Raw genomic sequence first — 26182 nt, forward strand, 5'->3', positions numbered from 1 at the left:
GAACAAAGACATTTACCATACATCTTCTCGAATTCTGGGACCAAACACTACTAGTAGGTCATCCGTGATCAAGTACCATTGAGGCTCGTGTCTCGCTCTATTGTCCTAGCCTGAGTAATCTAACTATACTGTCCACTCTCGTTGTCAAGCGTGTATAATCCTGAGATTTCATCATCTATTGTATTGGCATCATAACTTCGACCGCACCGCTTCCAGCCGGTACTTGACGTCCTTTAGTGCCTTGTTTGATGGCTTCCAATCATCAAACTGCCGGAGAAGCTCGGCGGTTTCCTGGCTCAGCTCCGTCTTAACAAATTCCTCCTCGAGAAGGCCGCGCATGATCCATGGCAGGACGTATGGATTCGATTGTTGCTGGGACTGCTGCGTGCCAGGGACAGCACCTTGTCCACGGTGGCGAATCTCGCACTTGGGCTGTTGGTAGCTGGGTATTGATGTCGTCTCGAGGGCGTGCGAGACAGCGAGGTCATACACCTGGTCATCGTAGTAGAGGCGCGAGTGGCCCTCGCCCGAGTAGAGGGAGCCGGCAAGAGGGACTGAGAGCTCGCGGATTAAGCCATGATCTGAGACGCCTAGGTTGCGCAGCTTGAGCGCAAAGCCGATGAGGTGGGCGATAAAATCAGGGGCGTGGACCCGGCCGTCAATGAAGACAGCGCGGTAGATGTACGGATGGTTTGCAGGGGAGTAGATGGCCGACTGTGACATGTTAACAAGGTTCTTTTATTCCTCACTAGGTGTGTGACAACATACCTCCATAGGCACCAGCTGGTCATCAATGCTGCCTATGAATGTAATCCGCGCGCCATAGTCGAGGACACGCTTCAATGAGGCCTCGAAACGCTGCGAATTGGTGCTCTCCGGGTTGCCGAAATCCCATAACTCGGCAGTAGATCCCATGAGGATGGAGGATTTGTACTCCGGGAAAGGCCCTAGACCTACCCCTGCCATTGCACATACCCCTATTTTTGCGTTTGTTATGATTCCAAGGTCAATGAGTTTCTCCACGAGCATAATGCTAACTGGCACGCCCTGAGAGTGGCAGGCGATGAGTATCAGATCGGCGTGGCGAATGTGTTCAATCCAATTAAGCATGAGCTTCCAGAGATTTTCTACTCTGTCTTGGATCTTTCCTTCGCCTTCTAGAGCCACTTTCTCGATGTCACAGTTGGGCGAGCCATGGGAGTCTGCCCACCGCCTTATGGCATCGGCACACAGGTTGGCAAAGCGCAATGAGGTCCCGGTAGGCTGTCCGATCATAGGTCGCAGGTACGTTGCGGGAATCAGTCCATGTACGCCAATTGCAATAGCCTTGCGGATTTCGGGCGGATCTTTCACACGGAGAACATGATTCACCGGGGTTTGTTGCGTGCGCAACACAAGCTGCGCAATCTGCTTGAGGATAGAGGGGTCCTGCTTCATCTGATATGTGCTCGCAAATGAGGGAAGCAACAGGTTCATCTGCGACTTGGTCGCTATCTCGGAATCCGCAATAGACTTGCTCGATGAATTGGGCTTCCTGCCGGGTTGCTGCTGGGGTGGAACCTTCTCTTGGGGAGTAGAGGTTCCGGGAGGAGCTAGAGACGACTGACTGTCCATATCCATGGATTGGGGACGCAATCTCTTATTATTCCTCCCCCATGTTAACCTCCCACCTGGCTGTGCTTCCTTCTTGTTCTTTGAATCTTTTGAGGGTGTCACCTCACCCTCATTCATAGGCAAGGGGTGTGCTTCAGAACCCTCGCCAATGACGGCAATCTCGCCCTCTCCTTGGGCATTAGTAACGCCATCCTGAGGCTTTAAAGAGTCTCTCGACCAGAAGGCCCAAGTCGAGCCCGCTTTCGGAGGAGGCTCTGACTTCTGTTGAGATGGGTCCGGGGCATCACTCATGACCACATCTTCAGAGGTCTTTACGGGGTCAGCCCTAGTTTCAGTGCCCGCGTCTGGAGTGCCCTCGGTAGGGTTTGCTGCCTCGTTGCTTGGAGTGCTAGATGGCCAGAAACCGAACCACGATGTTGACTTGGAAGAGTCTTGTGGAGTATCTAATATGGTCGGTTCTGGCGGGGCAGTCTGTTCGACAGGCGTGCTTGGGCGAGACGGGTCAACGGGCTTGGGCTCTTCCGTCTGAGGTGGATGCGGTTCAGAGCTCGTCTGTGTGTCCGTAACGGGTATCGTATACCACCATCCTAACCACCCGGACGATGTGGCGGTTGGCTGAGGCGATGTGTTTTCCGGGCCGGGTTGGCTTGAAGATGCCGGGTCGCCTGTATTGTTTCCATTAGGTGTATCGGCTGTATCGGGAGTCTTGTCGTCGTCGTGAAGGGTCTCAGATGCATCCTCAAATGCATCCTCAGGTGGATCCTTAGGCGCATCCTTAGGCGCATCTACAGATGCATCCAACGGCTTGTCTCCATCTTCTCTGACACGGGTCTTTCCGTCCTCCACTGTTGCTGGTAGGTCAGACGCGCTCCGCCCCCTGGTACCGATACTACCATTCTCGTCGTTGTCCTTCTTCATATCGAAACGGCTGAGGTCGGGCGCCTTTCCAGGTCTAAAACTGCCTCCAAAGATGTTTTCGCGAGCAACAGACGTAGATGCAGGCGCCTTCGGGCCTCGTGGCCACGACCCGTACCAGCTTTGGGATTTATGGACCTATTGCGCTCCCGTCAGCCTCATCGACTACTATCCTCAGTTGCGTTGTACTAACGCACCTGCTTTAAAGGAGCATGGGATTTTCCAATAATTTCTTTTGCCCTCGGTGGTTTTGGGGGTTGCATCTGCTGTCTCTTGTCGTCGAGAGCGGTGGGCGATCCCGATATGGAGGGTGGCGGTGACGTCGTCGGTGCCTGGGGTTGAGGAGTCGCAGGTGTGTCAGCCGGAGACGAGCTCGAATCTGTCGGGTTTGGACGCTGCCTCTTTCGCGGCAGCATCATGGCAAAGGGAGAAGATGTGATAGACGGTCCATCGAGGTGAGGTGGCCACGTCGCATGGCTGGCTAGCACCGAGCGGGCTTTGACGTGGTGTCTTTGTTTGGCTTTGGTTGGCCTGCATGTGCAGCTGACGAACGGGAGAGCCGAGCTGGGCCATCGGGTGCCTGAAATGGTAGCGTCATGGCGTTCCCCTCCACCTCAGCCGGGCTAGATTCCGTAGTGGGGTCATTCACTTGGTGGTCATTCACCGAGTATTAGGTAGATCTATTCAGACAGTAATACTCATATGGAGTAATAAATCGCTATTTGGTCAGTAAATCCCCACTTCACGCGTAACCCAATGTATGTGATCGTACCTCGGGCCAAAATATAGTACAAATAGTACAGCATCGCAAGGTCACACAGCAACATCGCGAGGCAACAGCAGCATCGCGAGGCGACAGCAGCATCGCGAGGCGACAGCAGCATCTCAAGGCCACGGTAGCATCTCAAGGCCACAATAGCAACCCAAAGTCATAGCATATATCTCAGCATCAATTAAGCCTCTTCGTATGTCCCAGTTGAGCCTAAGCGTCAACTAGATCCAACACCTTGTCCCTCGGGTGGCGTTTACAATGTTGCTGTGCCATTCTGCACATACTTACTATACTACTACTATACTAGTACTTGGGTGAGGTTGCAAGTACTACGTACCTACGTACGTACGAGTACTAAGTAGCAAGTGCGGATAAGTGGGAATTTACCAACCGAATAGTAATTTATTATTACCTTATCTAGATATTACTATTCATAGAATTACGAGTACTTCTCACTAAACAGTAGTTCCTCCGCCTGGTTGTTCCTAACATGGAATGCAGGCCCAACGGCCGGAGAAACGTCGGATTACGATCTTATCGCCCCACTCCTTATCGCATCCCGCCAGAAAAAAAATTCCTAGAGAAGCGACCGCATTTCAGTCGCTTGGTCCAAGTGAGCTCTGCAACAAGCGGGAGGCAGCCATTGTAACGCCGTCCTTGCGCCTCCACAGTCAAGATGAGCACCCTCAAGAGAAAAGACGCCCCCGGAGGCGACCGGCCAGCGAAATTGGCCAAGAAGTCCAAGGACACTCAATCGGCAACCAAGGACGCCGCCAAAGATGCGAAGGCCTCGGCCAAGCCCAACCCGAAGTCGACAACCGGCAGCGCCGAGCGCCCCAAGTCGTCCGTCGTTTCCGTACTCAAAGATGAGGAGCCTATGTTTCCCCGAGGAGGTGGGAGCGTTTTGACTCCGCTCGAACAGAAGAGGATCCAGCTTGAGGCCAAGGCGGATGCCATGCGGGAGGAGGAGTTCAACACTGGAAAGAAGACGACCAAGCCCAAGGAGAAGAAGACGAAATCCAAATCGAAGAAGGATCAGGCAGTTGGATCAAAATCCGAAGAAGAAACTATTCAGGTGGAGAGTCTCAACTTCAAGGTACGTGTGACTTTTGACTGGATATCGAACACCCACTAACTCCCAGGTAGAAACTCGTCAAGGGCTCTCTGGTACTGGGCCAGATCTCGCGCATTAACACTCTCGATCTCGAAGTCATGCTACCAAACAACCTGACGGGCCATGTTTCCATCGTCGCCATCTCGGAGCAATTGACGGAAAAGCTTAACGACACTGCTGGTGGTGATAGCGATAATGAGGAGGACGAGGATGAGGCTGACAATGATGTTGATCTCGAGACTCTGTTCGCCGTTGGCCAATATGTCAGAGTCTATGTCGTCTCGACAATGGACGAATCCGCTTCCGCTAAGGGTAGGCGCAACATCGAGCTCTCGCTGCGACCCACGGAGGCCAATACTGGCCTGGGGAAGGATGACTTGGTCTCCAACGCCACTGTCATGGCCTCCGTCGTCAGCGTGGAGGACCATGGATGTGTCATGGATCTGGGCATTTCCAAGGTTCGGGCCTTCTTGCCAAAGGGCGAGATCGATCCGGCAGTGGGCGAGGAACGACTCCAGCCCGGTGCTGTGTTCCTTTGCTCTGTCACAAACAAGCCCTCCCAGGGCAAGGTCGTGCAACTTTCTCTTCTCCAAAAGCGCCTGGGCAACATTAAGGCCGTCCCATCAGAAGCAACTACAATCAATACATACCTCCCAGGCACTACCACCGAGGTGCTAGTCACGAACACAGACAGGCGCGGTCTAGCAGGCAAGATTATGGGCCATCTCGACGCAACGGCTGATATTATCCACTCCGGCGTGGGACCCGCGGGTGTGAACCTCGACACTACTTACAAGATCGGATCCAAGGTCAAAGCGCGTATCATCTGCAACTTTCCCACTGCCAAGGAGCCGAAAGTCGGTGTTTCATTGCTGCCGCATATTACGTCGCTGGGAAGAAAGCATCCCGATAAGGGCAAGAAGCTTCCGACCGATGCCCTGCCTATTTCTTCGCTGGTCGAGCAGTGCACCGTTCGCCACGTGGAGAATGAGATAGGCCTGTTCGTTGATGTCGGTATTAGCGGTCTCAGGGGCTTCGTTCATATCTCCCGGGTCAAGGACGGCAAAGTCGACGCATTGTACGAGAGCAGTGGGCCATACAAGGCTGGATCGGTACACAAGGGTCGTGTCATTGGATACAACGAAGTCGACGGTGTTTTCCAGATCTCGTTCGAAAAGACCGTTCTTGAGCAGCAGTACATTCGCCTGGAAGATGTGCCCGTCGGCGCAGTCGTCACGGGTGAAGTGGAAAAGGTGGTTATTAAGGAGGAAGGCGTGGACGGTCTTATCCTCAAGATTTCCGAGGGTATCACTGGATACGTCACCGAACGCCATCTTTCTGATGTCCGGCTTCAGCATCCCGAGAAGAAGTTCCGAGAGGGCATGAAGGTCAAGGCCAGGGTGCTATCCACAAACCCTTCAAAGAAGCGGATGCGCCTCACTATGAAGAAGACTTTGGTCAACTCCGACGCACCGGTGGTCAAGGACTACAGCGAAGTTAGTGTCGGCATGCAAATACCGGGCATCATCATCAAGATGCAGTCAAACGGTGCATTCATCCAGTTCTACGGAAATCTGAGAGGGTTCCTTCCGGTGTCCGAGATGAGCGAAGCCTACATCCGTGACCCCACGGAGCACTTCCGTCTTGGACAAGTGGTCTCGGTCCATGTTCTTGAGGTTGACCCCGAGGCTAGAAGACTAGTCGTCTCATGCAAAGACCCTTCGGCCTTCGGCCTAGAGAAGCAGGAGGCCCTGAAGAAGCTCCAGATTGGTGACTTTGTTAATGCCAAGGTCACTCAGAAGACGGAAGACCAGGTGTACGTCGAACTTGCTGAAAGCGGGCTGAAGGCCATTCTTCCTGTGGGACACCTCACAGATAAGTCTATGTCCAAAAACCAGTTCGCCTTGAAGCGGATATCAGTCGGTCAGACCTTGTCCGAGCTCGTGGTGATTGACAAGGATGAGAAACGACGTGCAATTATTCTTACGCAAAAGCCCAGCCTCGTCAACGCTTCAAAGAACAAGCAGCTTCTCACCAGCTTCGACGACGCAAAGGAGGGGGCCATCGTCCCAGGATTTGTGAGAAACATCACAGCGACTGCGGTTTTCATCCAGTTTGGCGGTAACCTGAATGCTCTTCTGCCCAAGGCTCGCCTACCGATCGAGACTCAGTCACAGGCGGACTTCGGGCTCCATAAGCACCAGTCCATGGAGGTCAAGATTACTTCCGTCATCCAGGACCTCCGCCGCATCATGGTCGCCCCAGCATCCGGCGGCAACGAGGACACAGGTTCCAGCCGAACCACCAAGACCAAGGCCCCCGCCCCCGAGGACGATCTCTCTCTTGGCAGCATTACCAAGATCAAGATCACCTCGATCAAGGAGACCCAGCTGAACGTTCAAGTCGTGGATAGTCAGGTTCAGGGGCGTGTCGACATCTCAGAGGTCTTCGACAGCTGGGACGAGATTACCGATCCGAAGGAACCTCTTTCCACGTTCCACAAAGGCCAGGTCTTAACGGCTAAGGTCATGGGTGTCCACGATGCCAATGACCACCGCTTTCTGCCTCTCTCTCATAGATCAGCTCATTCCGTCTTAGAGCTGACTGTGAAGAAGAGCAAAATTGATTCGGACTCAACGGAGCCACTGTCCCTGAACCAACTCGAGGTCGGCGACCAGCACATTGCCTTTGTGAATAACGCCACACCGCGTTTCCTCTGGGCAAATCTGTCCCCCAAGGTTCGTGGTAGGATCTCTGCAATGGAGGCTTCCGATGATGTGTCGCTTCTAGGCGATCTACCGGAGAACTTCCCACCTGGCACGGCTCTCAAGGTTAAGGTCACGTCGGTGGATGCCAACAACAACCGTCTCGATTTGTCCGCAAGACCCTCCGGTGGTGCCAAGGCAATTAATTGGAGCTCTCTGAAGCGCAATATGGTGCTTCCCGGGCGAGTCACCAAGGTGAACGAGCGCCAAGTGATGGTCAACCTCGGCGACAATGTGTCCGGACCTGTTCACCTTCCCGACATTGCCGACAACTACGACGACGTCAACACCCTGAATTTTAAGAAGGACGACTTCGTGCGTGTGTCGGTGGTTGACGTCGACGCAAGCAACAAGCGACTTCGCTTGTCCATGCGCCCATCGCGAGTCATGAGCTCTACACTACCAGTTACCGACAAGGAGATCACTGACTTCCCCCAGCTTGCCACGGGCGATATTGTGAGGGGCTTCGTCAAGAATGTTGCGGACAAGGGTTTGTTCGTGCTGCTTGGTGGCCAGGTCACTGCGCTGGTGAAAATTTCGAACCTGTCTGATCGATTCGTGAAGAACTGGAAAGACGAGTTCCAGGTTGATCAGCTAGTTAAGGGACGCGTTCTCTCCGTCGACCCGGCCACGCGGCAGGTTGAGTTGAGCCTGAAGGCGTCTGCCGTCAGCGACGACTACACCCCTCTCCTCACTTTCAACGACCTCAAGAAGGGCCAGATCATTACTGGCAAAGTCCGAAAGGTCGAAGACTTTGGCGCTTTCATTCTCGTGGACAATTCCGCCAGTGTCAGTGGCCTATGCCACCGAAGCCAAATGGCCGAGAAGCCTGTTCAGGATGCCACCAAGCTGTATAAGGAAGGCGATGTGGTCAAGGCCATGGTCTTGGATATAGACTCGAAGAAGAAGAGGATAAGCTTTGGTCTCAAGCCATCCTTCTTTGATGACGAAGACACCGATATGGACTCAGACGAAGGCGCGGCATTGGCAGCGGACGAGGATGATGAGGATGAGGGTGATAGCGACAGCGATGTTGAGATGGATGATGGTGGTGTCGCCCTCAAGATCCTCGGAACCGACAACCAGTCGGACTCTGATGAAGACGAAGACGACGAGGATGAGGATGACGACGACTCCGAGGCCGAGGAACAGTCGAAGTCCAATGGCCTTGGGGCGGGCAAGAAGTCTGCATGGTCAGCGGATCCATTCAACGATGCAGAGTCTGACGAGGAGGACGCCGTTGTCGTCGAGGACAAGCCGAAGAAGAAGAAGAACAAGGCAGACAGAGAGGTTGATCGCACAGCCGAACTTGATGCCAAGGGCCCCCAGGTCGCCAGTGACTATGAGCGTCTTCTCCTTGACCACCCTGACTCGGCGGAACTCTGGATCGAGTTTATGATCTTCCAGATGCAGGTCAGCGACCTGTCCAAGGCGAGAGAAGTTGCCGAGAAGGCTGTCAGGAGCATCAACATGAAGGAGGAGCAGGGCAAGCTGGACATGTGGGCTGCGTACCTGAACTTGGAGGTCCAATATGGCAGCAAGCGCACAGTTGAGGAGGTGTTCAAGCGGGCCTGCCAGGTCAACGACGAGCAGGAAATCTACGAGCGATTGGCTAGCACATATATCCAGTCCGGGAAGCTCAAGGTAAGCACCCAGTCTACATCCATTCCTACATGACCTATCGCTAACTCTACCCCAGGAGGCCGATACTCTCTTTGAGAATATGGTCAAGAAGTTTGGCCTCAAATCTCCCAACGTGTGGGTTAACTACGCTCACTTCCTCCACGTCACAATGAACGAGCCTGGACGTGCTCGCGCCCTGTTGCCTCGCGCCACACAACAGCACGGACACAGCCAGAACCTCATTAGCCGCTTCGCCGCCCTCGAGTTCCGCTCCCCCAACGGCGAGCCCGAGCGTGGACGGACCATGTTCGAGGGTCTGCTGGCCACGTGGCCCAAGAAGGGTGACCTGTGGAGCCAGCTGCTCGATCTCGAGATCGCGGTGGCTGGGGACAACGGGGACGCCACCTCAGTGAGGGACGTGTTTGAGAGGAGGACCAAGGTCAAGGGACTCAAGCCCAAGCAGGCCGAGAACTGGTTCAGGCGCTGGACTGCGTGGGAGGAGAAGAGGGACCCCAAGGGCAAGGAGCGGGTCATGGCCAAGGCGCAGGATTGGATCGCCTCACACAAGGCGAAGAAGGAGGCCGCCGAGGCGGCTATCGAGGATGAGGAGATGGAGTAGACTTGTTAAAGGCATATATAGGCGTTCAAAATCAAATATCCACGTTGTTCTATGTTTATTTCATTGCTCTGAAATTGGTAGCATCTGCTTTCTCAGCCCAGTGAACGGATCTACAGTGGTCACTTCCATACGTGTAGACATGCACTATCACTAGACTGGAGGCACCCTGGTCAAGAGAAACGTCAATAGAAGAACAATATTTTTTCGGCATGATTGCCCATCCCATGAGATTCCTCTTAATTGCCCGAACGCCGATGCCCGAACGAAAACACACATTGTCATGTTATGTACCCGGACCAAAGAGATCCGTCTTTTCACTCCATATCCATCTCCTCGTCGATGGTCATCATCGAGTCGCCGCCAATCTCCTCCACACCGCCATCCACACGGACCTTGAGCCTGCGCTGCTCGCCGCCAAAAGCCATGCTGACTGCCTTCTTCTTGCCGTCGCGCAGGCGCAGCTCCTCGGCCTCGATGTCCTCCTCGTCGGCGCCCAGCTCGGCGAGCCTCTTCTTCTCGCTGCCGCGCAGGCGCGGGAGCAGGTGCTCGTTCTCGGCGACGATGCGGCGGGCGCGAGCGAGCTCGCGCTCCTTGCGGCCGGCCATGCGACGCTTGTAGAAGACGCGCTCGCGGCGCGTGCGAATCTCGTTGACGCGCTCCATGGCCTTGAGCGTCTTGGCCACGAGGTCGCGGTCGTAGCGCACGGGGACATTGCGGCGAGCGCCGAAGGCGAGGGTGCTGTCGACCGTCATCTCCTTGCCGGCCGCCCGGCGGAAGGCCTTGGTCCACTTGAGCTTGCGGGGGTTGCGCTTCATCTTGAAGTTCTTGTGGCACTTGCTGCGGCAGAAGCGAAACTCACGGCCTGGGAGGGTGTGTCAGCCAGATTTCCGAACAATTGGGTGTGAAGAAGGGGTGCGTACCATCGTTCCGCATGAATGTGATGCCCTTGGAGGGGTAGGACGGCCGCCCACAGAAGAAACACGGATCGACACTAGAATGGTCAGCCTAAAATTCGATAGGGGGAGCTGGTCTTCAGAGAACCTACCGCATCTTGACGTTGCGAACCGGAGTCTGCTGTTATGTCTTTGTCGAGATGGAATTGCAGAGCCACCAAAGGCGGTCACAGAACTGGCGTGGCACGCCTCCAGCAATTTTTTTTTCTGCCCACGCACACCCCGCTAAAGAGAGCGGTGGGCTTATCAAAGAGCTTCCATTGGGCGCGCACTGCAGGACATCTTATCAGTCACGTGACCGAGAACAAGGGTAGCAGACGAATATCAGCGTTACTGAATTCGCTGAAATGCGCATACACGTTGGTTTAATAGTCTAACTTCGGGGTTTATTAAGAAAATAAGAGGTGAGATTCAAATTTTATCTGTCGGAGCTTTGAAAAACTGCGTGTAGTGCGTCTCTTGCCTCATGTGTTACCGGCCGGTGTTTGATGAGAAAAGCAAATGAGTCGGTTCACTCGTACATGGAACTTGTTCTAGACTCATGCTCATCTTCTTCGATTCAAAACTAACATGATCGATTCAGGGACTTCGTGGTTGATGAGTTACGATAACCCTACTGTGCATCGTGAGCTTTTGCTGATGGGCTTGACACTGGGAGCCGAGACAAGGTTAAAGCCGTGAAGCCCCACGTCAACGGACCGTACTCGACATTCGGTTCACTCCGACAAATCCCTGAACTTGCATGTCAACCGCGCCTTTCGACGCTTTCGTCGACGTCTGACTTTGTGCTGTATTCAGGATTCTTCGATGGGGGCTTTTCCAGGATGGCAACTCTCCATTTAGCTGATCCTACAGCATAGTAGAGGCCGTCAATTAGTATATTTTCCGCGCGACTACGTAGCACCATGTCGACCACCACCGCCATCCAGCTCAGTGAGCTACCCACGATCGGCGCCAGTTGTGGGAGCAGAGCCGCACCATCCCCCCAACTCGGTATCTCACAGCGCCGTCGGGACCGATCGCCTGACCAAATCCTCCTAGAGTCGCGCCTCGCAGACTCGGCTGTCCCTGATGGTGGGTACGGCTGGGTCATCGTGGCCGCCGGCGCTGTGCTGCTGTGGTGGTCCGTTGGCATGACCTATTCCTGGGGCGTCATTCAAGCAGCCCTCGCCAAGGAAGAGGTCGCCAGCCCGGCTGTTTTGTCGTTTGTCGGATCTCTACAGGCATGTATCGTGTCAGTTCTCGCCATTGTCAATTCCCAAGCCATGCGCTGGCTGGGTTCTAGGAAGACGGTTCTCCTAGGCGTGTCGATCATGGCGGGGAGCGAGATCATGGCGAGCTTTTCGGTTAGGTATATCGCGGGTCTGTTCGTCACATCGGGACTTTTGATGGGGGTTGGTATCAGGTGAGCGATTGAGAGTCAAGTTGCTGTTATACCGACGGTGATTGCTAACAGCCAATGCAGCCTCACCTTTATAGTAAGTCTGGCAGGAGCATGAACCAAAACGAGCGCAAGCACAAACCTAACCCGCGTAGGTTGCTACTGCCATCTCGACGCAGTACTTTAGCAGGAGACGAGGCCTGGCGACGGGCCTCATGTTTGCTGGGAGCGGGTTCGGCGGCGCGGCCAACAGCTTTATGCTGGATGCGCTCATCCAGCACCTAGGCATAGCGTGGATGTACCGGATCGTCGCCATCGCAACCCTAGCCACCGGGTTGCCGGCTGCCTGGTTGATGAAGGACCGCACAACCATAGCACGGCGGGAAATCGTTGAATGGTAGGTTGGATTCCCCCTCGGGACATGCCTCTGCAGATGATATTGACCATAATAGGCGCCTCTTCAAATCACTAAACTTCGACCTCGTTCTCGTCGGCAGCGCCCTCGGGACGTTTCCCCTGTATGTCGCGCCGTTCTTCATCCCAATGTACACCAAGTCCCTGGGCTTCTCGTCAAATGTGGGTGCCAGTCTCGTGGCGGGCTTCAGCCTGGCATCGGCGTTTGGGCGTATAGGATCCGGCATTGCCTGCGACAAGCTGGGCTCGCTCAACACGCTGCTAGTGTCATTCGCCATGACGGCCATTACCATGTTGGCGGTCTGGCCGGCATCGACGACATTGGGGCCGTTGATTGTCTTTGTGGTAATCAATGGCGCAGCCAACGGGGCCTTCTTCTCGACGATGCCAACGGTGGTGAGCAATATATTCGGCAGCGTGAGGGTCGCCGTCGTCATGAGCATGGTATTGACGGCGTGGATCGGAGGCTATCTAATGGTAAGTTTCCGACGCAGGGTTCCTGCAGTATGCCGATACGATGTATTAGACGATGCAGGCTAACGGGCAGAAAAAGGGGGCGCCCATTGCAGGCTTCTTACTTGAAGCATATGGCGGCGCGGATGTCGGCCTCCAAGCGTACCGGCCAGCAATGTTCTACGCCGGGTCGCTGACGGTAGTCGCTATAATCCTCATCACGGTTGCTCGGTTCCGACTTAACTCGTCTTTTTTTGCGCGGTTGTAGTGTCCTCGGCACGTATTCCGGGGAGGATTTCGGTGTAGAACGTCTTGGCGTGGGGGTTTGACAAAAACTCCAGGTTGGACCGTGGGCGTTGACCGTTGGTATGATGTTTGGTATGGCGACTGCGGGGACAAGCCAATCGCGGGATTGGCTTGCAATCGTGCATTTATTAATACTACCTGCCAATAAGAAGATGCGCAAAAACGCCGTACTTCCTGGTGTGCAAAAGGGGCGGCAAGGCGGGTCAAGGCTACGGGCTGTCGGGGAATTGAAGTGGTGGCGGAACATTGGGCCCCCATCACGCAAGCGAGTCGCCATGTAAGCCCTTTCCGCCCATTCGCCCTCCACCCACTGGTAAATACTGCGGTGCCGCCTTCTAAATCAGTGCGCCCGGTACATCTCCTTTTTGATCAGCGATTTCACTTATCGTGAGCAGCAGAAGCTAGAGTCGGGCTTGACGGGGTCGGTGCGAGATCCAGCGACTGGCCTCCCGCCGCCAAGACGTCTTGTGGCTGCTGAAGCACGTCATTGCTCTTGCTCTCGATTGGGCAATTGTTGCTTGAACTCGGGCGATCGGGAAGGCGCAACCCACTTGCTGCCGCCGACTCGGCCTGTCGCTCGAAGCGCACAGCTTCCAGACTCAACAGCGTCGCTCCTTCTCTCACTTTTAAGCATCAGTATCACCTATATCATCAGCTTCCTGGTCTGCCTGGTGCTGCCTCACTGCCCAGCATGGGATGTCGGGTCTGCAGGGCACGCAAGGTGAGTTTGCTGTCTACAGCTTTCCCCGTGTAAGACGTCGTCAAACAGAATCATGATGCCAATATCTTGCCGCAGGTCAAATGCGACGGCCGCCCCAACGGCTGCCGCAACTGCGAGCGTCTCCAGCTCGACTGCGTTGGCGACAATGGCGGCGCCATCAGCACCACGGGGTCGCTTACTCCCTCAGCTACAGCGCCCTCGCCCTCGTCCCCGGACCGCCCCAATCACCACATCTCGTCCCTGCGCAAGATACGCACGTACCGCTCGTGTACCAGCTGCCGCCTCTCCAAGACGAAGTGCAATGGCGACCGCCCGCGTTGCTCGCGCTGCGCCGCCAAGAAGATTGACTGCGTCTACGACGGGGGCTCAGCGCCCCGTTGGACACGCAGCTTGAACCAGACCATCAAGACGGAGGATGGCGAGCCCAGCAGCACGTCGCCGCTAGACAAGGGATCAAGCGAGTCCCTTGAGGCCGATACGAGGGCCGGGAGCTCAACACAGACGCCCGCCTCAACCATCACACCGGCCACTTCTCATGCCTTCTCCTTTGAGCCGAGTGACACCTTGTCGTGGTAAGCCATTATAAGCCTAGTGCATACTCACGAGATGGACAGCACGCTCATGAAGTTCCAGGCTTCTCTCGCCCGAACTACCCTCTCCCCGGCACATCCGCCGACTAGTTGAGCATTACTTTGCCAACATCCATCCGATACGATGCTTTGCATTTGTGCATAAGCCCTCTTTCATGCGCCAACTCGACAACGGCTTTAACTCAGATGACGACTCGGCATTACTCTATATAATATGTGCCCACGGTGCCAAGTATGCAGCTTTTACCATGCAAGATCCCACACGAAGCTAACTCTGCTCAGGTTCCACGCCCTCAGTCTGAACCAGTTTGATCAGGTTCCCAGCCCGACACTATTGCGTGCCGCGGGGAACCAGTGGGCCAAAAGGGCGGAGACTACATTGCTCAGCAACTATGGAAAAATATCCGTTCACAGACTGATGGTAATTTCCATTCCAAGGGGTGTCTTGAACTTACCTAACACTTCTCCAGACCGCCATCCTTCTATACGACTTTCGCTTCAGGTTAGGCGAGTACAATCAAGCCCTGATGTTGAGCGGCCTCGCCATACGCATGGCTCAGGCCCTCAAAATCAACACCGAGTACTCACCCGACATTATGTGCACCGAAGGTGTTGGTACTTCCCCATCTGTCGTGTCGCGAGAGAGTCGCCGCAGGCTCATGTGGGCGTGCTATGTTCTCGATGCGTGGACGGGGAGCGGCCCTGACCAGCTGACCATGTTACGGGAGAGCGATATCAAGATCCAGCTTCCCTGTAACGAGAGGAATTTTGGGCTCAGGATCCCTTCGGTCACCGAGACTCTAGGGGTGGGTCACGTCTTGCAATTTCTCCCGCCTGCTGTTGTCCCCCCAAAGCCAGCCGGGAACATGGGCATCATGGCCTACTATATCCGCATAATCACCCTGTGGAAGCGGATCGTCAAGTACGTTTGGAATACCATAATTCTCCAGGCTCTAGCTAATGAAGACAGGTACATCAACAACCCTGAAGCCAGCCCCGCCCCTTGGCTTCCCGAGTCCGAGTTCGCCGCCCTAGATGCCGACATGAGTCTCTGGCGGCGCGAACTCCCCGACTTTGTCGAGTACTCACCCGACACCATCTACGCCCGCCTCGACTCAAACCAGCTGGGCGGGCTAATGCTCATTCACTCCACCTACCACCACAATTACCTGGAGCTCTACAAAATCTCCATGCCGGAGCTCTTTCGCCTGCACGCTGCGCCCATATTCCCACCTGAGCATGCTGAGCTCCTTCAAGCCCTCCAGGCGGACTGCTACTTTCACGCGCGGCAGATTGCCAGGCTAGTGGCCGAAGCGGCCGAGCACGGCAGCAGGCTGTTGTCGGATAGCATGCTCCCCTTCTTCTTGTACGACAGCAGCCGGGTCATGCTGTACTATGTAGCAAGGCTATTGGACCCAGACAGGGTGGATGCCACGGAGAGGGTTAAGGAGTCTATAGGGGCAGTGGAGGAGAATGCCAGGCTGCTGAGGATAATGGCGCCCTTATTTCCCATATCCGAATCATTTGTGAGTCCAGCCCCGCGCTTCGGAGCCAAAATGCAAACCGTTCTAACAACACCAGGCCGTCACAGTAGAGCGGTGGCTTTACAAAACTCGACGCGGGTCCCGAGATATCTTCGTGGGCAGCGCCCATCCATCAGAAGACCTCTCCAGTATCCAAGACGTAGAGATGTAAGTTTTCCTATTCTCTTCCAAGTCGAAATAGCAGTTTAGCTAACTCGAAAGGTCCTCCTATGCCGGCAGCAGCTCCGTCAAGGCAGTCTCTGAATTCGCCCTCCCACCCATTAAAACCCACCGCCCATCCCACACGTACGCAGCCAGCGAGCGACCGTTTGAGCACCCAACTCTAAGTCGCCGCACCAGCTGGACGCCCGTCAATGAGAGCACCGCAACAAGTCACAACAATAGCCCACCGTCGCGCTCCGGCGGCGGCGGTGTTTGGGACCACACGAGCGCAGCGCAGCAGCTCGTCGGACTGAGTCAGCGGACGCCGCCTGACTCATCATCCGGGGCAGTAGCAAGGCCGCCGCAGCCGAGGAAATCTATCTGCGAGTCACTGGATCTAGATGACCTGCAAAATTTCCTGTCTTGGGACATGTACGGGATGATGGATCTAGGGGACACCATGTCAGTGTCGGGGTATGAGACAGAAGGAGTGAGAATGCAGTCGGAGTGGGCGAGTACGATTTAGCGTGGCATGAAGAATATGAAATGAGCGAGAACTTTATCATCACACCTCTCACGATTTCTTCTGGATCTCTTGCCCCTTGGTCGGAGAGAGGTGGGGCTGTCAGACGGCCGCCTCGGGCCATCGGCCCCACTACCTCCGAACTACCCTATGGTCCAATCTCAAACTCTCCTCTACTACCAATCGCTTCACAGATGAGGCTCAAAAGCCTATAGCGCAGCTCAAAATGGCGCTAGTTTTTACTTGTCAGACTTGATCAAATCCAGTGGCAATAAATTAGAGTGCGTTGATAGACTGCTATCAGGCTTCATTGTCAAACTACTTTTAGTATCAACTGGTTTGTATGTGAGGCAAACAACCTGCTCAGCGATGTCAGACAAGAATTCCAAATAATGGTCTGTGCACCTAGAATGGCCCGCGGTTCAAGCCTGTATTTATGCTCAATTTAGGAAAAAAAAATTCAGACCAGCCATTTGACTCATTTCGTAGCCAAGAGCACGATGAGAACGTGGTACCTCATGTGGTGGGCTTGGTGTCTGGCTCTAAAGTATGGAGACGGGCGGGAACATGTTGACAGCGAATACCAGGTACTAAGGTAGCTACGAAGTGCGCACGCGAGTACTCGTAGTGAGCACGGACGGGGAGAGTACCTACCTACTTAGGTACCTACCTAGTGAGAAGCGAGGGGGCTATCAGGCTATCACAAATTCAATCATCGATCACTTGCTCCCTGCATGCAGCCCGAGAACTAATGTAAACAATGGTCGCCGAAGATGGCCGCAGGCAACCAGACGAGCATGAACCACCCGTGTCCAACGGATTTAGGGCGCCCGTGCACGAGGTGATGCTGCATCGCTGGCCTGCTGCTGGCTAGTACTCGTATTATGTACAGCAGGGCAGCCGCGCAGTGGGCAGCGGGCCGAGGCGGCGTCGCAAAACCGGCAGGCAATTGGGCAGTTGAGCGTGTTGCCCCGACAACGGCGATGCGGGCTGGAAGCAAAACACAACGAGCGCCCACGCTGTTTAAACAGTGGAGTGCTATTTGATCCGTCACCATCCAACACAACCACCGCCACCACTACCAAAAATCCTCCATCTTGTTGTCGTCCTGCGAGACACGCATCTGCCTTCGCTGCACTCCTCTGCTATTAATAGTGGATGAATCGTAACATTCGCAGCGCCTGCAACTCGCACACGCATAGCATGCCCTGCCGCCTCCTGCACCGTTGCTCCATGATCCGCCGCGAACGAAGCGTGCACTGCAAGTAAACACGAGACCATCACCACCAGCATCATCCAGCGGAGGCACATCAACATTTCCTCCCCGCCACACGTGGGTGCCCACTCCCGGACCCCATTCCAGGGCGCCGCATCGACAATCCATTTCTCCCACCTGAGCGCAGCGACCTCGACTCCTGATCATCTCTACCACCCTCTCGCCGATGCACGCCATGGACACTAGCTACCTGGCCCAGCAGGTCAACTCAAGCATCGGCCAGCTTCATGGCCTGTTTGACGAGATCGGCGTGCCTAACCATGAGCGCGAAGCCCGCGAGTCCGAGGTGAGTCCCCCCCCTCTTCTCTTGATCAAAGTTGGTTGACGCCGATCTTCGCAGCTCTTCGAGGCTCTCTCCGAGGCCCTTAATAGCCAGGTGCACCTGGTGACGGCCGAGAAGAAAGAAATGGTCGACGAAGCCAAGAAGATCATCACAACCATCCACCAGATGGAGGCGTCGCTCGACGACTCCAAGAACAGCCGCAGCCGCAACGACGACGACCTCCAAATCACCTACCCTCTGAACCGGTGCCTGCTACAACTGAGGGAGAAGCACGCCCAGATCCACCGCCTCCACAAAGAGCGCTTCGAGCAAGTCAAGAGTGCGTAGCCGCCACCTCCCTTGCCTGGTCTGATTCTCGTCTGCTAACTTGGTACAGAACTTGTCGAAGCTCTAGAATCATACTCTTCCCATCTAGAACCGACCTTTGTCCAGATTGCCCTTCCTCCGACCGGCCCCAACCAATCCATCCCACCGACCTTTGACCTCTCCCCTAGTTATGTCGACAAGCTGGACGTCGAGTTCACGCGCGTGTATGACGAGTACACCCGCCGTATCGCGACCGTCCAAGCCTACGCCAACACCGTCATCTCCCTCTGGGCCGAGCTTGGCATCCCCCAGGCGCAGCAAGACGGTGCCATCCTGAAGTACTACCGCGAGGCTCCCGAGCAGCTCGGTCTGCACGAGGAGGATGTCAACCGCCTCAAGTCGAAGCGCGACCGCCTGTCGGAAGAGAAGAAGAACCGCGAGAAACGCCTGCGCGACCTCAAGGCTGCTGTCGAAGCGCTGTGGGAGAAGCTCGACATCGACGCTGGGGAGACTAAGGCGTTCCTCAACGCGAATCGCGGGTGTGGCGTGCGCCAGATCAACGAGTTCGAGGACGAGCTTGCGCGTTTGAATGAGCTGAAGCGCGAGAATCTGCATCTGTTTGTGGAGGATGCGCGCGTCAAACTGCAGGAACTATGGGACGCTCTCTACCTGTCCGAGGATGAGATGCTCGAGTTTACCCCCGCCTTCTCCGACGTGTACAGCGATGCTCTGCTCGAGGCGCACGAACGTGAGGTGGCGAGGCTAGAGACTCTCAAGGAGCAGCGTGCGCCCACGCTAGCGCTTATTGACAGGCACAAGACCCTGATCAAGGAGCGCGATGACTTGGCCGCGTCGAGCCAGGACGCGTCCCGCCTCATGGGTCGCGGCCAGAAGGGAGAGAAGCGAGACCCTGGAAAGCTGCTGCGCGAGGAGAAGATGCGCAAGCGCATTGCCAAGGAGCTGCCCAAGGTCACGGCCGAGGTGCGCAAGGTTCTGGAGAGATGGGAGGACGAGTATGGCCGACCGTTCCTCGTGTTTGGCGAACGGTACCTGGACGAGCTCGAGGCCGAGGAATTGAAGAAGGCGGTCCCTACTGCGCGGTCCAAGACACCCGCTGGTGCTCCGCCTTCAGCAGTCAAGGCGCCCAAATCAGTCCCTTCCAAGGCGAGCACCACCAAGGTACCCGCACGTTCAATGACCAAGACGCCCACGATGGGATATAGGAAGACGCCTGCCAAGCCGGCAGCAGCGCCTGCAGCAACGGCTATTAAAGGAAGCCCCAGCAGGATCCCGGCTGCCCGAGCTCCGCTGTCGAATCTGAAGCATGGCAACAACTCGCCTGAACGCCCACGGACGGAGACGAGGTCCACCACCCACCGCACTGGAGCGCCGTTGAGGGCGCCGCCGCCCAAGATGCGTGAGCTAGTGTCGGTGCCTGAGCTGGAGACGCCTACAAATCCATACAAGTCAGCTGCGATGGGAGGCAGCATTATCCGCCCTATAGAGCCGGAGGATGTGTACGACGACCGGTCCACAACGGCACGGCCGACCAGGCCCAACTCGAACCTGTCATACCACAATCAGCCGAACTACTACGAGGACGCGTATGACAACCACTATGAGGATCGCTACGAGGACCGCTACGAGGACCGCCACGAAGAACGGTACGAGGATCGGTACGGCAGTATGCGCCCGCCCTCGAGGCAGGCATACCCCCAGGCTCCCCCGCCACGACAGATCTCGGGCACGTCGTCAACCAACATTTCAGGGGTGTCGGGGTCGGAGAACTGGGAGACGTACGACGATAACAGCGAGCCGGAACCAGATGCCTCCGACGCCTACTACGCCAAGCTACGGGCAGCACGGAATAAGCGCATGCTAGAACCGGAGAACAGCTGCCAGTACCGCCCGACTAGCAGTCAGTCGAAGCGTGCCCGGGGCTTGCCTTCGTATGCCGGTCAGGCGCCTGTCATGATCGACCAGGACGGAAACCGCATCGTGTCGGGGAGTGAGTGGACAGATGAGGATGCGTACTGATCCCTCCCATCGGAGGCATGACTGATGAGTGCTTATGCGGCAATGTCCCTTGCTGTATCATGACGATTGGGATGTGATGAGGGTTTATGATGAATGCTGGCCATTGTTTTATGCCCCCTTGGATTCACACTTTCGTCTCGCCGCCGGGCCCATTTCTGGGCTCTGCTTTGTTCAGTGTACATTTTGGAGCCCCGTTTCCCTCTGCTTGTACTGTTGATATTGGGCAACTGGAGGCTGAATATTTCTGTCCTTTCTTTGCTTTGGTCAGCCTCGCAAGAGGTTTGACTTGTAGGAGAAGACGACGAGCGTGAGAGTTGAGGGGCGCATCACGGTTTGAATTCAATGGGCGTTTGGGGGAAGCTGTTTTACCATAGTTTGGTTGGACTGACCTAGTGCATTGTGCTGCTCTGCTTTGCTTACTGCTTGGTTTTTCAATTGATATCCCGTCTACCTCACGATTGCATCTTATGGATTGTCACCCGACACGTCTGATTGTGGTGGATAGCTTGGGTGTCGTGGAATGGAGACAAAAGACTTTGGATGGGGATGCTTAGGAGCTACTAATTTTTAATCAGGGATCACTCCTTAGCCGAAGTACTACTATGAATGTCAGCTCTCGATAAGTCTTCAACATGTGTCGGATGCACGGTCTGTTTACTCTGGACGGGGAATGCTCCCCGCGATGACGCCTGAGGGCCCTGTATTTGCTTCAACAAGTTGTGAGATACGTTTTGGCGGCTTGGCTTGTCTCGCCTAGGGGGTCAATCCACCGCTATACGCCACTGGACGCTGGATGTATCTAGACCAAGGTTTGAGGATTTCTACAGGGCAAAAAACTCCAAATACAAAACTCTGTAAATCCCTGAACAACCCCAGGGTCATTGCAGTGTGCACAAGTACGACTACTACGCACGATGACTAGTTACTACGAGTGTGTCCCATGGCCAATTTTGGGCCCCAAAATAGCTCCCCGCGTTGCCACGTGAACCCCTGAAACTAATGATCTCATCTGGCTCTAGCACGCAAAGTGTGATTTTGTGGCGCGGAAGAGTGAGACAGTGAGACCTGGCGGGCGAGGAGTGGACTGTGGAGCCGTGGACACTGGACACCGGGAGAGTCGCTGAGGTAAGATACGTAGCTCCCGTCACCTACATAGCTCCCGCCCATCGTCACTTACTCGACACAACCTCATCCTTCTAGTGTTCCTCCATCCTCCTAAATTGCTGCTCTCTCTTGCTTCTGTCATCTAACCGAAAGCGTTTAACTGTGTCTTCCTCTCCCTCCCCCGCCAATCTCCCTGCTTTGGAGCTCCGTTTCCTACGAATAAGCCTCGTCGCTCCTCGCAACCTCCGCCGCACCCGAACCAGCCTCACCGCCCCCGATGCCCTCGACTTCCTAATGACGACCCGTGCCGCGCTCCCCCGCCGCCGATGAATCACCCGGGCGCCCACGCCACCGGCGGCGCAAACACCGACTCCGCCGCCGCCGCCGCCCTCAGGGGCGCTTCCCTGGCCTTCCACAAGAGAAAACCCTCCGCGCCTCCCAGCCCCAACCGCTCCTCCCTGGCTGTCGGCAATGGCGCCCTCGCCGCCGCGACGCTCAGCACGCACAGTACGGGTGGCAGCGCCACTGGCCTGCCGGAAATGGACGCCGCGGCGTCGCGGAGCATCGTAGCGGCGCGGCTGCAGCACCTGGGGCAGCAGCAGCAGAACCCGCACCAGAACCACCAGCACCAGCAGTTCCTCCAGCCGCCGACGCTGTCCTCGCCCTCATCGTCACCCTCGCCCGGGAGGGTCGACTCGAAGAGCCCGAGTTTTATTGCGGCGACACTGGCAGCGAGCCGTAGCGTGAGTCCGAGCCCAAAGGCGCGCTCGCCGAGGAGGAGGGTTAGCGTCGGGGCTATGAGCGTGGGGAGTAGCGTGGGCGAAGTGGTGGATTCGGGGTCGATTGCGCCGACGGGATCGCTGATATCCATGTTTGAAGGTGGGAATGGGGCTAGACCGGCATCTGGGAAGAAGGAGGCGGAGAGGTCGGGGTCGCCTGCCAGGGCTAGGCCTGCGAAGAGGGCTGTCCAGGAACGCCCGTTGACTCCGTCGGCTAAGCCTCCCGTTGAGATCAGGTCTCGTCTAGAGGAGCCGACACGGCAACGGAGGGGCGAGGACACGCCAGGATCGAGTCCTGCAACGGGGGAGGTCAGCAGAAAGCCGAGCAGACCGCCTAAACCGGCCGCCCTGCCACGAACGCCATCGCCGGATACGCGTTCTATGAGTCGGACGCAGACCGTGTCAGATTCAAGCTCGAACAGGGTACAGCCGCCGACATCGCCAAATGTCGCGGCTAAGAAGCCCAGCAAGCCAACCAAGCCGGACATCATCCCCCCGAGCTCCCCGCTGGAACCCGTCATAAGTCGATCTGAGCCAGAGGTCTTATCACCTACACCTACGCGCGTAACGAAACCTCAGCTGCCGCCTCCTACACCTCCTCAGTATCAAAGGACTATCAGCCGGCCATCTCCTCAAACCCCACATCTCCCTTACTCTCCTGGCGACCCCCAAAAGAAAGATACCCCCAGATCGCAACATCGCCCATTACAGCCGGAGCCACAAAAGAAACAGCAGCCCCCGACACCCCCGAAACCTCGTGGGAGCAACAGGGTCGCGAAGACGCCGGCAGACCCACCACAGAGTGTCCCTCTTAGACCAAGGACGACGGCGGCTGATCGCACACTGACGAATGAGACGACGTCGACCAACGAAGAATTCGTCTCGGCACCTACCACTCCTGACCATGGCTCACCTCCACCTCTTGCCCGCAGCCTGTATACAGTCAGTCCATCCCTCTCACCGACGCGTAGAAGCTATACGCCAAGTATGTCGCACGCGCAATCTTCCCAGAACCTTGACCTCGACTCCCTCACCAACGCCATCATGGCCGGCTCCTTGGCCTCGTCGCGTATGACACCGTCGCACACTGGCTCATCACTGCCGCCCGCTCTTCCAAAGCGGCAGAAGTCGCCGCGACTTAGGCAGACAATGCGGACCATGAGCCCTGCCTCAGACGACGAGAACGCTAGGCACAGAAAGGGACATCATCACCGCCACAAGCTGCGGAGCGGCAAACACGCCCACCACGAGGGCTCACGCAAGAAGTGGCGTGACGAGATCCGGCCCCGGGAACGCAAGCGCTACGAGGCCGTCTGGGCATCCAACCGCGGGACCCTCCTCCCGACGCCGCCGCCATTGGGGTCCGCCGGGTCCAGCACAGCCACCGGCTCCACGGGCCATCATCCCCCGGACTACGCCAACTCGGTGGCCAATGTGGTCGTGCGCGACATCTGGAGGCGCTCGCGGCTGCCCGAGGACGAGCTGGCCGAGGTGTGGGACCTGGTCGATCGCGAGAGGAGGGGCCTGCTGGGCAGGCCGGAGTTCGTGGTGGGCATGTGGCTGATTGACCAGCGGCTCCGGGGGAGGAAGATACCGCCCAAGGTGTCGAACAGTGTGTGGGGGAGTGCGAGTGGGGTGCAAGTCATGGGGCCCAAGAGGCACAAGAAGAAGTAGTAGTACTATCCGTAGTAGAGGTGTTTATGAGCATGATACCCAGTCTACGAGCACATAGATAGTTGCGTCTTGACTCACAAGGAGGGAGGGTAGATTAACGACGTATTAAGATTAAACGGTAATATGGAATGAGTTATACATATCTCGGCACAGCCCGCACTAATCCCAAGTTTCTCTTAGGCTGGATCAAGTCAGTGGCCCTCTCCATGATAGAGGGTTGGTCCAATCTGACCCAGCATTAGGAGATGCACGGCACCCAAGATCTAACCCCATTGAACCGTGGCCACACTAATCCAATGGTAACACCAACTGGCAAGCGTAGATGCATCCTTGACGCAGCCAAGCTTCTCGAGTGTGTGGATATTTAAGGTTTTTGTTGTTGCATGCCACAGGCCACCCATTGGGGGCCATGCAGGATAAAAGATGCGAGGATGGGGCGTTGATGGTCCGACGACCACTGGAAAAGGGGGCCGGCGGCTGTGACGTGCAGTGCACCTGTACCTGTAGACCAGTACTCCGTAGTATCAGTATTATCGGTCCCTTGCATAATACTACGAGTAATTTTACTCCGTACGGATAGACTCGGGGGATACTAGACTCGACTTTGAATCGCGGGGAATGGCATGGGGAAATGTATCCCGTTTTAGATTGCATTAATACATACATGGTATCCGTACGAAGTACTCCGTACTACGGATACACTACGATTCTACATAGTGCTGGTAGTACTAAGCAGTACGGATAGTTATCCTACTGGTAATGAGAATCCTTTCCTCTGACGCAGGCGACTGGGTCGACGAACCACCAAGGTCCAGTTGCGGGCGTTGCTGTCTGGAGATGGACGATGGATGGGCCAGGATGGCAAGTTGGCCCCGTTCCACTGTTCCAGCGTCTCAAAATGGATCTGGGAATTCATTCTCGCAACCGCAAGGAATCCAGCCGTCGGCTGGGGTGCTTGTTCGTTGTGTGGAAGATGTTGGCTCGACTCACCTGGAGTCTTTGTGTGACGGATGGCGGACCGTTGATGCGCGATTGCGGTGAGACATGCGTTGGGTGTCCTGCGGGAGGAGACACACCAGGGGCAGACCTGGCCACGGCGGCTCACCACCCGGCCGTTTAATACCTCTTGGGGCCTTGGAGCTGAGAACTTCCCACCTGGGTTGAATGTCGAGGCCCTGGAACCGGCAAACCGCAGCGAGTGAGGTGCTGGGGTGCTTGGGGGGCGCTTGGGGGCGCTGGAGCCACCCGCCGGCCTTAGAGGGTTTAAGCTTTCCCGCCCAATCTGAGGCGCAACTTTAAAATGACTCCGAGGCCGCACCTGCTGCCAAGGACAAAAATTTGGCAGCCAGCAATCAATTGCCAATGGAGAGCATCGCAGCCCACAGATGGAGCATCGGCCAAAGTACGACATTGCCCAGCTAGACCGAGCATCTGAGAATGGCCATGGGAGACGTCGCCTGTGCCATCTCGGCTCTCGCAGAGTAACTGGGATCTGATAGCCGACATTAGGTATTACAGATCATCGAGTTCGCAATTCCCCGACAGCGGACACTGGACAGTCATCGAGACAGGTACGTAATACGGTAATAATGTACGTACCTTGTTAATAACCCGTGCTGCCCCAGTTGGTGGCGCCCGATGTGCTGTATCGGCCTGGTCTGAGCCCGGGGGCAGCCAATTAGAGAATAAGCTGCCACACCACCAGCCAAGTTGCTAGGAGCTGTTACCCAGTTTTTCTAGGAACTGGAACGAATTAGCGGGCAGTAGCTCCGGCGGCTCACTGCAGTTGCATGCGATGACAATGGCATCATCATTCTATTACCACGTGGAGCCGAGTATTTTCATAACAGGCCCAGCGGCAATGAATATCGATGGAAACGCTCACCATGTCTCCGAGGGACGGTCTGCTTGCTACCATGTATGAATCATACATGGTAGTGCCAGGAAAGCCCTGGGGGACGGGTTTCTGGACCCAGAATTCCTGTTACGTAGCCCCCTGGATTGTGAATGGAGGCTCTAGTCCAGCGGAACCAGGCAGCCAAGACGAGCCGAGGAATCCACCCAATGTATGTAGCGTGGGGCCGTCCTTTTCTGGGGCGTCAGCTGGCAACCATGTACGGAGTACCCAAGTAGACGGTGACCTGCTTGGATCTGATTCCCAGTGCAATCTTGCACCTGGTTGACTGTCGCTTCAGGTTCAACCGCAAGCGCAAGGGGCTATGCCTCCCCAACTCCAGTCTTTAGTAATAACGCAACGAGGTACGTTAGTCCTGCC

The 26182-nt window shown here is 55.9% G+C and overlaps 6 protein-coding genes across 6 annotated transcripts; 4 read left to right on the forward strand and 2 right to left on the reverse strand.

Moving 5' to 3' along the window:
- Nucleotides 1-189: 189 nt before the first annotated feature.
- ACO1O0_007926 (uncharacterized protein) lies at nt 190-2948 on the reverse strand (the record flags this gene model as incomplete). Its single annotated transcript, XM_083197292.1, has 3 exons — nt 190-714; nt 769-2667; nt 2727-2948. The coding sequence occupies 3 exons, from the start codon at nt 2946-2948 to the stop codon at nt 190-192; spliced, it is 2646 nt and encodes an 881-aa protein (XP_083046760.1).
- Nucleotides 2949-3977: 1029 nt separating this feature from the next.
- RRP5 (uncharacterized protein) lies at nt 3978-9422 on the forward strand (the record flags this gene model as incomplete). Its single annotated transcript, XM_083197293.1, has 3 exons — nt 3978-4397; nt 4448-8824; nt 8880-9422. The coding sequence occupies 3 exons, from the start codon at nt 3978-3980 to the stop codon at nt 9420-9422; spliced, it is 5340 nt and encodes a 1779-aa protein (XP_083046761.1).
- Nucleotides 9423-9736: 314 nt separating this feature from the next.
- On the reverse strand, nt 9737-10472 carry RLP24 (ribosomal protein L24e-domain-containing protein; the record flags this gene model as incomplete). The annotated part of the gene is made up of 3 exons (XM_083197294.1): nt 9737-10284; nt 10343-10413; nt 10468-10472. The coding sequence occupies 3 exons, from the start codon at nt 10470-10472 to the stop codon at nt 9737-9739; spliced, it is 624 nt and encodes a 207-aa protein (XP_083046762.1).
- An 808-nt stretch (nt 10473-11280) lies between these two features.
- ACO1O0_007929 (transcription factor domain-containing protein) lies at nt 11281-15935 on the forward strand (the record flags this gene model as incomplete). Its single annotated transcript, XM_083197295.1, has 7 exons — nt 11281-11721; nt 11912-12153; nt 12209-12647; nt 13726-14222; nt 14523-14661; nt 14711-15766; nt 15822-15935. The coding sequence occupies 7 exons, from the start codon at nt 11281-11283 to the stop codon at nt 15933-15935; spliced, it is 2928 nt and encodes a 975-aa protein (XP_083046763.1).
- A 1964-nt stretch (nt 15936-17899) lies between these two features.
- Nucleotides 17900-20350, forward strand: ASE1 (microtubule associated protein-domain-containing protein; the record flags this gene model as incomplete). Its single annotated transcript, XM_083197296.1, has 3 exons — nt 17900-18010; nt 18065-18326; nt 18384-20350. 3 exons carry the CDS (start codon nt 17900-17902, stop codon nt 20348-20350), a joined length of 2340 nt encoding a protein of 779 aa, XP_083046764.1.
- Nucleotides 20351-21780: 1430 nt separating this feature from the next.
- On the forward strand, nt 21781-23907 carry IRS4 (uncharacterized protein; the record flags this gene model as incomplete). The annotated part of the gene is made up of 1 exon (XM_083197297.1): nt 21781-23907. One exon carries the CDS (start codon nt 21781-21783, stop codon nt 23905-23907), a length of 2127 nt encoding a protein of 708 aa, XP_083046765.1.
- Nucleotides 23908-26182: the final 2275 nt, after the last annotated feature.

This window comes from Amphichorda felina (assembly GCF_050947745.1).
Source record: "Amphichorda felina strain 45539 chromosome Unknown scaffold_8, whole genome shotgun sequence".
Lineage (NCBI taxonomy): Eukaryota > Fungi > Ascomycota > Sordariomycetes > Hypocreales > Bionectriaceae > Amphichorda > Amphichorda felina.